The following is an 11,832-nucleotide window of genomic DNA, read 5'->3' on the forward strand; positions in this document are numbered from 1 at the left end:
GATAATGCTATTTGAAGGTTTTTTTGTTCATTAAAGTCTGAATTAAACTAAATACATAAATACTTGATTTATTGCAACCTATATTGGTAAATAAATGGAGCTCTGTTATGTGAAAATTAGCCGTTCCATTATTGAGTAATTATGCATTTTATTTGTATCACATACAGGAGTTTAGTTTGGTGGTGGTTTGGTGTTTGGTTCAAAAGGGGTTAAACTAATATCTGTCCAGTTTGCATGATGGGCAATTGACAGTTCTGTTGCTGTGGGTTTCTCTTATCACAAAATATGTGCTGTATCACACTGAATAATCTGTGTAAAAACATAATTATTATGCATTATTACAAGTAATAATGTACTAATTAACAGTTTTCACATAAGAGATCTCCAGTTCAGTACTAGTAATGTTAATTAATTCAAATAATACCACAGTTAGTTCCGACCCTGCAATGTGATTGGCTGAGAGACGTTCTATGAGTGCCGTTATCAGCTGGTAATGCACTGTAACCGAACCTCTCCATGTATTACTTCGCCACATACAGGTAACCTAGCAACGATGCAGCGCTTACAAACCAAACAACACAGCTACAAACAGAGCAGCAATGAAACTATTTTAACTTGCTGAGTTTTTATAATCAAACAGATCGAATTTTCTGCGTCCTGTCTAACTCAAAAAACTGCTTTGCTAATTGTTTATTGCTTAATTAAGGCTTTATTGAACAAAGAACAGGGCCTTAATAAACCGTGAGCATTTTATTTTGTCGATTTCCTTTAATGTTCACTAGATTTCGAGCTGCTTCTGCTTTTTTTTTTATGAGCAGCTCCAGCAGTTCTCCTTTTCGCATCTGATGAATATTTCACTGTCTAGACATTCAGATTCACCCAGCTGCCAGAGATGGCCATGGGCTCCCCTCCTCCACCCATTCCTCCCAGAACAGGCCCACCTCCTGGGTCATCACTGCGAAGGTGAGCGCAACATCCACGACACCAGAAACTTACTGACCTTTACTGTCAGAAAAAGGGGTAAAAGTACAGGTACAGTTTCGTTCATCAGAAGTACAAACAGTGCGAATGTTCCCTCAAAGGTACAGATTGGTCATTCGGGACCAAATGTGTTCTTTAAAAGTAGGAAAAAGGAGCACAAATGAATATAGAACTACTGAATATATCTTTTAACTTTTGAGCAAAATAGCCTGAAGTTGATAATTTGGTTAATTTTATTGTATAGCTGAACTGTACTATTTGACCTTTGGTTCCCAACACTCTAAATGGACCCTACTGTTGGTAATCCCTTGAGGGTACCTACCAATGAGATGACACCTGGGCCCTCTTTAACCCTTAGAACTCTACGGACGGATTTTCCATCCAAAATCGCACCTTGTGTTCTCAGCTTAATTATTCAGGAATCCCTTCACACATAAACATAATCCATATATGGTTAGAAAGAGTGGAACTTACTCTTTCTAAAAATAGTGATGACATCCCAGTGCGGTAAAGCTAAATCTACAAGAAACCCATTGAGAAAAACACCTAAAAAAGTGAGATCTCCTTCCCCAACCAATATTATTCACCTTCAAACCTTCAAACATATTTATATGATGTTTCAAACCAAATAATATCAGTAAATAAAGACTCAAAAGTGTCCACAGAAAAAGAGTGAAACTACCTGCTTTACTCAAACTAAAGCATGTAGGTATGGTGTGCGCACTACTTTATATAGTTTTTATTTTACTTGCACATTTTTACAAAGTAGTTATTTTGCACTAAACATTTTTATTTATTTAGACTAAAAAGTTTACATTTTTGTATCTAGTTTTCTTTGCGTGTCCTGAGCAAAATATAACAATTCTGCTTCCTTTTACATTTTAAGTATTTATATTTTTGAGCAGCCGTATGTCTTCTGGAGTCTTCAGGGCATGTGACTGTCTGATATAATTACTGTGTTATGAGACCTAAAAAAGAGGAACTGACAAAAACGGAGAAAAAACACATCAAAACACCCTAGGGTTCAAAGGGTTAATAACTACCATCTCATACTTTTCTACCCTCCTTCAGATTTGTCGTACCTCATTCACACTGCTACGCTCAGGACTGCGCTAATGTGAGCACTATCTGCTTACTGTATGTCAGCAGTGAGACGTGCCAGCTGCCTTTCTATCATCATCAGATAGATGATTTCTGCTGCCACTCTGCCATCTTGTGGTGAATAACAGTGGGCACATTTCTGATGATGTGCTGATTATCTCTCCAGGTCCTCCTCCGATCTTGGCCCAAAGGCTCGAAGCTCTGAATCATCCGTGCCAGACATGCAGAGTCAGCACGGCAGCGCCCCCTACGTGCCAGTCAGCAGAGCGCCACTCCCACCTGTCACCACAGAGCCTATACCCAATCACTCAGGTGGGCATTTGTGTGTGTGTGTGTGTGTGTGCTATAGTCTTGTGAAGGGGAATGCTGATGTTGTCTTTGTTTTCTATATAAAAAAATAGCATACCAACAATAGCTGTTGGAATTTAATAAAAAAAATAGAATATAATAGAATAGATTAGAATACATGTTTTTTAAAAACTAGAAACCCAGATTTGATTAAAAGTACAAGTACTCTATTAAAAAAGTGACTTGAAGTGTTCTTTAAGCATCACACTTAAGTAGAAGTACTAAAGTATTCAACATTTTTTCTGATTGAGTAATGCAAGTAGTTTATTCTAACATTTTAGAAGAAGTAGAAGTACAAGTATTGTGTTGTGTAGTTATTACAGAAAGAATTCAAACGTTTGAATATAATTATTATGTTATGTCTAATGTTTAGACTACAGGACACTCACAGCACAAGAGCAGGAATGTACAGGATAGAGTACATTTAATTTACATTTAATTAAGTCTGAAAGAGAAGCTAAACTGTTAGGATATTTTAACAAATTCAGCATGAAAGCTCACTAGTTGGTCTACTACTAATATAAATCAACTAAAGCTGTCGAATGCCAAAGGAAAATACGTAGAAAGGAAAAAAGGGGAAGTAGGAGAAAAAAGATAATACTTCAGTAAAGTACAGATACACAATTTTACTACTTAAGTACAGTACTGAAGTAGTTCTACTTCATTACTATACATCTCTGATTTTAAGCGATTGAAAACTCAAAAATCAGTGAATAATATATATAAGACCAATTGATACTTTTTGGCAGGGTGGGCAGTGTGCCAAGTCCTGCTGGAAAATGAAATCCGCATCTCTATAGAGGGAAGCATGAAGTGCTGTAAGATTTTGCAGGAAAACACTGCACTGACTTTAGACTTGTTATAACACAGTGGATCAACACCAGCAGATGACATGTCTCTGGGTGTAAGCTAAGCACATGGCGCACCTATAGGAATGGATGGACTCTGATGATTGGCTGTTGTCTTGGTTTATTGCGGTCAGTGGCGCAACTGTGTTTTCACCACCAAAATACTGTAGAAACGCCAGAAATTTACTTGGACACATGGATGCTCGGATGCTATTTTAATGTAGTGTAAGATAGCAATGAACATCGCGACACACCTTGCGCAGGGTGTACAATAGGGCCCCCAGTGTCTAATCAGACCTTATTTTGTGTTGCAGGAAACCCCATGACTGCTGTGTATGCTATTCCAGCCAGCAGACCAGGATACACAGGCTACTTCATCTCAACACCCCCTTCCTCCTACCACAGTCCATCCTGGATGTCTTACCCCCCCGAGCCAGAGGACGTGCCCTCACAGTGGGCTGATTCAGTAAGACCCTCCTCTCATACACCATGGCTTCACATTAAGGACGCCCAATCATGCTTCACAATCTGGCCTCAAGTCTTCAAGCTTTATCAGTAAATAACAGGGTATTGGAGGAGGTGAATGTGGTTGCCACCCCTGACAAGATGATCTATCTGATATCATTATTAAAATTTGGAGTATACATGACCGTCAAGCCACCAAAACAGCTGTGATCAGAACATGTTCTATGGTATCTGATATCTCAAATTCTTATATTTAGACATTCTTTTGCTTCCAACTCAGCAACTTCAATAACAGACTTACTGGCCTCACCACCTGAGGTGGTTCAAAGGTGGCAACACAGAAAGTACTTCATAGAGAAGTCAGGTACCACTTTAAAATAAGGCTCCTTTACAAAGGGTTTGTAAATAGTTTATAAAGGAGTTTGTTAACTGTTATTAATTAGGTTATAAACAATTAATAAACAGTTATAACACATAAATAGGAAGGCAACTGGGGCCTGTTGTGTAACAAATAGTAATTTCTGTACCACTTTAAAATAAGACTACCTTTATAAAGGGTTTATGAATGGTTTATAAAGAAGATTAGTAATGGTTATTAATTATTAGGCTGCAAATACTTTAAAACTTATTAATAAGCAGTTAATAAATAAATAAGAGCATGGATAGAAATGAAAACAGCAAGTTTTCAGCAAGAGTTAAAAAAATGGCAAAGTAGTGATTCTACTGTCAAACCTCAGATCTTTCTAGATTCTGATCTTACTTTGTGTTTTCCATCAGTCAGCATTAAACCTGTCATATTAATATATGTGGAAGTATGTTTAACTCTTTACTATAAATTAAATGACTCAGTTGAATTAAATGACTAAGCAAACAACTGATCACTGTTGCCTTTTTAATTGATGTGTTGTAACAGATATTCTACACTGCTTTTCAATGATTTTAAGGCATTTACAACCTAATCAATAGTAGTTAATAATCTAGTTTATAAACCATTTATAAACCATTTATAAGGGTAGTCTTATTTTAAAGTGGTACCGTATTTTCACATTCATTTAAACTGGTAAACCTTAGATCGTAAAAAATGGTAAAAAAAAAAAAATGCCACAGTTGTTCTTTTTATTTATGTGCTGTTAGTGCTTATTAATGTTTTTTTTTACATATTTATAACTTAATTTTTAACCATTAATAAACTCCTTTATAAACTATTTATACACTTTTAATAATGGAGCCTTATTTTAAAGTGGTACCAAGAAGTCAACAACTGGAAGGGGCGAGACAGGGGATGTTTATGTGGTTTTAAAAGGACCCATTTAGGCTTCTCAAACAAGCCCAGTTATCACAGTTCATCTCTTATCCTACAGCCATAGTTTCTGGGGGCAGAGTAATGAGGCCGAGCCCATAAACCAACTTTAGATTTAAACCAAGAAAAGACATAGAAATAACGAAAACTATCAATGAAGAGCTTCTCCCTTAAAATGTCAGCCCATAATAATGTTACACCAGTGGAACTGCAACAAAATAAACATAAAGATACACAAAAAGATTACACAAATAAACACCCAAACATTTAAACATCCCCCCACAGACACACACAACATAAAGCCCCCTTAATATCCCTAATAAAGATAGGAAGACACATGCAGCACTCTTATGCCACCCGCCTACAACAGACAGAAATGTTTTTATAAAAACTTTATGAAAGCAGGGATGACAGATCATTTTTTACATTTTTGCAGTTATAAACTGTTTGACAGTGACATATCTGTTTATTTGTTAGAATTTTTTACAATTTTTTAAATGACAGAAAATGTTTCTGTTTTTTAACAAAGAAAACGTTTTAGTTAGTTTTCTTGAAAGATATCACTTTATTTGGATGATCTTAAATTCTCACCTACCTGTCAGTCTAACCCTACATCTAAACCCAACCCTAGAACAACCTGAACCATGAATCAGCACTAAAACTTAACTCTGATCAAAACTTTAACCTAAACTTTGAATCTAATTCTAAACTTACCCTTAAAATGTTTAATGTTTAAAAGGTTAGAGTTTTTCATATATATTTAGTTGAATGCTAGTTGAATATTAGTTAAGAAACTACGAGGCATCTATAATGGACCAAATTAGAAAGATAATTCATGTTAAAAAAATACGGAAAATACTATAAAAATACTGAAAAAAAGCAATTGTTTTCAAGTGCAGATGATTAAAATGTAACAATGAATGAGGTCAGGGCTGATCAATTCAGTAGGGGGAGGACAACCACAGTCATCATGCTCCCTTTAAAGAAAATCCAATAAGTTTGGACAATGCTGCAGATCAGAAAGTTGAAATTTGGAGTGCAGTCCTGTGTGGATCATGATTGGTTGGTCTCCTACGTCTTTTTTCTGCATTTTTTCACGCCGTCCTCTTCTCAGGAGGCGGGGAGGGGAGGGTGGTGGTCGGAGGGGGGCATTCTGTCGAGTCTGTTTTTTATCAAACTTTCCATTTGACTTGCCATTTTGCACAAGACTCCTTGTCGGTTTGGAATGTTCTTCTTATCCCTGTTATGTGTTTGTTTGCCTGTTTCAACCAAAATGCCTTCACGCAGTGTCTTTTTGCAGAACCAGTGTCATTTAGAAACCATTTGCTGAACTGAGTTTATCGCTGACGTTGAGTGGATGCAACAAAAGTCCCGGGGTAGTTGAGCACATTTCTTCGAATGAACACTTTTATTTTTGTTCATGGTTTTTGATTTTCACGGTTTGACCGTTGTTTTCAGAGTGTTTGTGATTTCATACTTCATGGTCTTGACTAAAATTAACCCATTGAATCAGGGTTCAAACAGTCGGTTTGAACCGGAAGTTTTCGTAGAGATCCAAAAGATCCGTTCCTTTCATTTTCCCTTATTGTGAGTGTCGTGTTCGTGTGTGCTTGTGTGGTCTTTCCTTTTCTTTTGACTAATTAATTTTTACGAAATCTGGCGTACAGCCTCGAACAGTGAGCTTCTACCAAGTTTGACTGTAAGAATAAGAACATTCCTTCATTTTTAACACATTAGAGTCTGTAGCTGTCTCTAGTATCAATCCTTCTTTATAAAATCCTGCTAATACCACTTCCTGATCGTTCCTCCTCCTTTAGGTGCCCTTGCCGGGCTATGCAGAAGCCTTCCCGCACCCACGTTACCCTCAAGGCAGCCCTCTACTGTGGAAGCACAGCCAGGCCATGTCTCCTCAGGGGGCACCAGAGCCTCCATCTCCATCCATCGCGGCTTCCCAGCAGAGCCTGACCGACCCTGGGGACCTGATCAGCCCCGACACCCCCCTCAGCAGCCTCTCCACCTCTGCCCTGGTCAAGGCCATCCGCGACGAGGTGGCCAAGCTGGCCAAGAAGCAGGCTGACATGTTTGAGTTCCAGGTCTAGGTCTAAGTCTAGAACTCCCGCTCCCTCTAGTGGCTGGGAGGACAAACTGCACTTACAGTACCTGTGTGCACTAATTCTTGAAGAATCCAGGACGTCTGCATTTGGGTTCAGCATTTAGGACTTTTGTACAGACAGTGCGTTCTTGTATTCTACCGGATACTTCAACCTTCCTGCAACTTAAAAGGTTTATGTGTTTTATGCAAAGCCTGCTTGTTGTTTCTACAGCTGTGTTTTTCCCTATTATAAACATGTAGTTCAACATAAAGACAAGACAAACCGGAGAAAGTGATGCAAGTTTGGACACAAGGCCCATGTGATGTGTATCATCATTAAATCTATCGCCAAACTTCACTCCAAACTCCACGCTGGCGAGAGTGATGAAATGTTATAATCCAGTCATTATGAAACAATTGTGCAAGTGTGTGCAATAATAAGAATACTATAAAGAAAGATCTTTTCATCTCAACTTTCATGGTGTAAAGACGTTATGACTCCATGAATATATCACTACATACTACAGAAATGGGTGGGACACTGATAAGAATTAGCCTAGTATATAACCTTTTTTTCTTAATTCTTGATGTTAGAATTTACTTTTTGCTAGTGTGCATTGAATTACAGTCCCCTCCAAAAGTATTGGAACAGTAATGCCAATCCCGTTATATCTGCTGCAGACTCAAAACAATCCTAAAGGGATTGGTTTACACAATACAGCAAGTAAACAAAAGGGCATCAATAAATATCAACATACCAGAACATAGAGCCAAAACCAGAGTCAGTTCACGGCAAGACAAGCAGGTTAAATGGGCTAAGGCAAAGAGTAGTCAAAGGAGGAATATAGGTTGGTAACTAAAGATCCACAACAAAACTAAAGGGGCTAGGCGAGAGAGCAGAAATGGGTCGATAACAAAAAGTCAAGAGATCAAGAAAATGCGTTGTAACAGAGCTAGGTAAACTAGATAATACTCTGCAAGGAACAAGGGGAACAGAGGGATATTTATACAAACACAAACAGGTGTAAGAAAACTGTAATCAGAAGGAGGGCGAGGCTGAACTCTGCAGAGTCATGTGTTCAGCCGAGTCATTGTACTCAGTCATCCATGGGCTGAGAATGCTGGTAAATGGAGTCTTTAGGAGTACAATTGTCCTGAACAGACTGACAGCGTCAGCATCAGGTCAACTCTTCCGTTTTTATTTCCAGGATCTGATACACTGTTTAAAAGATAGCATCTTCTGTGTGAACCCACCCATGTTTCTTGTCAGAAAAAGTATATTCAGTTTCAAATTTAGGATTTGCTGTGCATTTATAGTTAAAGGAAAACCAACATAAAAACTAGCCATTGTGCAAATATTTGACATTGCTAGTACAAACATTTGGAATATCCTGAAGAAGAAAGTCATCACTGGTGTACTGAGTATCAGATGCAGTCATTGCAATCAAAGGATTTGCAGCTAAATTCACTTTCATTTACTTTTAAATTTAATTTGTTATGCAATACTTTTGCCCACAAAACAAATGGCTCTATTTAACCAAAAGGGTCTATCTTTTGATCTGTGCATGTTTGTTGCATATTCATCTTTTAATGTCAAACCCAAATGTTTTTTTAATCTACCTCAGAAATAATAGGATTGGCCTCACTGTTCTAATACTTTTGGAGGGTACTGTATGTTACACCCCTGGATTTAATACAGTGTTTCTCAATCCTGGTCCTGGATGCACCCTTTTCTACATATTTATTCAACTAATGATTCAACTATTCCATTAATTAACAAGACATTTCAAAGATACAGGTGGTGTTTTTGTTTCTGAAAGAGTTACTATTTTCTTTCATTTATAAATGTATAATTATAACTGCTACAAAGATATATTTCAGACTCAGTGTAACATTGGGATGCAGTGCTAATCAGAAGTAAGATAAAAGTTACCAGGGACAATCAGTTGTGAAGCATTATATATGTATATTAGGTATATGTTTGAGTAAAATTAACATTGTTGTTTTATTCTATAAACTACAAACAACATTTCTCCCAAATTCAAAATAAAAATATTGTCATTAACAGCATTTATTTGCAGAAAATGAGAAATGACAAAAAAGATGCAGCGGTTTCAGACCTCAAATAATGCAAAAATAACAAGTTCATATTAACAAAGTTTTAAGAGTTCAGAAATCAATATTCAGTGGAATAACCCTGGTTTTCAATCACAGTTTTCATGTGTCTTGGCATGTTCTCCTCCACCAGTCTTACACACTGCTTTTGGATAACTTTATGTCTTTACTCCTGGTGCAAAAAAATTCAAGCAGTTCAGTTTGGTTTGATGGCTTGTGATCACCCATCTTCCTCTTAATTATATTCCAGAGGTTTTCCAATTTGGTAAAATCAGAGAAACTCATAATTTTTAAGTGGTCTCTTGTATTTATGTTGCCTTCAGAACCACGATTGAGAAACACTTTTCTAGTCATGAACAAACTTACAACAAACAAACATCCAATTACAACAGAATCTGAAAGGTACAGTATCATCCAAGTTAAGCTTTTTTTTTGTTATAGAATTACCTTTTTTTGTTTATTCCCAAAACGAACAGGTTTAGTAGACATAAGGGCTTTCTGTTCTTGTTAAAATAATCATTAAGCTAAAGTAGAGTTTGGGTTACTCTCGTTTTTTTTTTTCATGCTAATATTCTTTCATCAGTTTGTGAATGTGTTATATGAAGCTCTTAAATTCATAAAGACATGATTGTATTGTAATTTTTTTCTCGTACTGTAAAAAAGCACTTTATCCTTAATCATGCTCAGAAAGAAAGCTCTCCAGGTGGTGTAAGAGTATGAACCATTACAGAAATTCATTTTAATTTATGTCTTTTGGACAAACTGTGTACAGTAGTCCCCTGTGAAGAATAGATAAGCTCCTTATCTGGACAGCAATTTACTATTAACTTTTATGCAAAAAGTAGGGGTTTTACATCACTATGTTCATCCAAACATCTCCAAAACTCTCAAAAGAGAGTATAGTATTATTTGTACTTCTCATTATATCAAAAACACCTGCTTTGTTTCATCAGTACAGTTTAATGATGATAAATCAGGTGAGATACTGATGGGAAGTTTGGAACCATGCTTTGTTCTTTTAAGTGAACTAGTTCACAAGAGCTCAGCTTCTTTCTTCAAAGCGTTTTTTTTTTCTGTATTTTGGGTAAATTAATGGTGGCATGATCTATTTCAAGGCCCAATCCCATTTCACCCCTTGGCCCAATCACAATCACACCTATACCCCTTATTTTGAGTGTAACCCATACAAGGGAAGGGGTGAAATAATTCCTCTAAGAATTGGGACAACCCTTGAAGAGCCCAATAGATACGTCATCAGGAGCGATACATTTCAGTAACCTAGCTACTGCTGGTTAACTAGTTAACTTTAGAGCATTGTCTTAAAAAATATCTTCAGAAAGGGGGGAAATTAATTATTAATGTCCATTTCTTAATTTCTTTGTGATGGGTAGCTGAAATTAACTTTGATTAGCTTTTATTTTATTTTATTTTTCCCTTCCGCCTTAAATGCTGCAGCTCCTGCCGTCTGTTGCACCATTTAAGGTGGAATGGGAAAGTTAGCCAGCTAACTACTGAGACAAACCACTAGCGATCTTTTTATGCTTGCTATAAAGAATTCGGCCATAAAACATTAAAACTACACATTAAACTATGGTAACATCATGCTAATCATCACATGTTATAAGGATAATACTTACATTTGTGGGTTTCTTTGGTCGCATGTTCAGCCACTTTACCAGTGATTCTTATTCCCAAGTGGGATTACACTTGAGTCAGTATCTCAGAAAATTACAGTACAGGCCAAAAGTTTGGACACACCTTCTCATTTTCATTTTCTTTATTTTCATGACTATTTACATTGTAGATTCTCACTGAAGTCATCAAAACTATGAATGAACTCATGTGGAGTTTTATGTACTTAACAAAAAAATGTTTATATTTTAGTTTCTTCAAAATAGCCCCCCTTTGCTCTGATTACTGCTTTGCACACTCTTGGCATCATTCTCTCAATGAGCTTCAAGAGGTGGCCACCTGAAATGGTTTTCCAACAGTCTTGAAGGAAGGAGTTCCCAGAGGTGTTTATTAGCACTTGTTGCCCCTTTGCCTTCTTCACTCTGTGCTCCAGCTCACGCCAAACCATCTGGATTGGGTTCAGGTCCGGTGACTGTGGAGGCCAGCTCATTTTTTGTTAAGTACATTAAACTCCACATGTGTTCGTTTATAGTTTTGATGCCTTCAGTGAGAATCTACAATGTAAATAATCATGAAAATAAAGAAAACGCCTTTAATGAGATGGTGTGTTCAAACTTTTGGCCTGTACTGTATATTATATAAGACCAATTTAAGAAATGTTTTTAATGCAAAAATGAGTATGAGTATGTACAATGTATGCCCTCAATACTTGTCCAGAGTTCCTTTTTCTTGAATCATTGTATCACTGCTGGTGTGGCAGCACTTATCTATGGGCTTTAGGTCAGGCGAGTTTGCTGGCCAATCAAACACAGTGTGCCAATTCCTGCTGGAAAATGAAATCTGCATCTCCATAAAAGTTGTCAGCAGAGGGAAGCATGAAGTGATTTACAATTTTCTGATAAGGTCATAGCGTGCCAAAAAACTATCTGCACAGTATTGTATTCAATGTC

General features: G+C 37.0%; 1 protein-coding gene across 3 annotated transcripts in view; it reads left to right on the plus strand.

The window, feature by feature from the left end:
* The window catches only part of kiaa1549lb (KIAA1549-like b), a 113,835-nt gene extending 106,227 nt beyond the window's left edge, over positions 1 to 7,608 (plus strand). The window contains exons 19-23 of one of the 3 annotated variants that reach the window (XM_022679497.2): positions 866 to 963; positions 2,249 to 2,394; positions 3,593 to 3,744; positions 6,344 to 6,419; positions 6,861 to 6,950. In XM_022679497.2, the coding sequence (XP_022535218.2) occupies positions 866 to 963; positions 2,249 to 2,394; positions 3,593 to 3,744; positions 6,344 to 6,373 (426 nt within the window). In that variant the 3' untranslated portion in view covers positions 6,374 to 6,419; positions 6,861 to 6,950. Of the gene's footprint in view, positions 1 to 865; positions 964 to 2,248; positions 2,395 to 3,592; positions 3,745 to 6,343 lie in introns of all 3 variants that reach the window. The other 2 variants (XM_022679495.2, XM_049483529.1) reach the window with 2 other exon arrangements.
* Positions 7,609 to 11,832: the final 4,224 nt, after the last annotated feature.

This window comes from Astyanax mexicanus, chromosome 9 (assembly GCF_023375975.1).
Source record: "Astyanax mexicanus isolate ESR-SI-001 chromosome 9, AstMex3_surface, whole genome shotgun sequence".
NCBI classification, from domain to species: Eukaryota; Metazoa; Chordata; class Actinopteri; order Characiformes; family Acestrorhamphidae; genus Astyanax; species Astyanax mexicanus.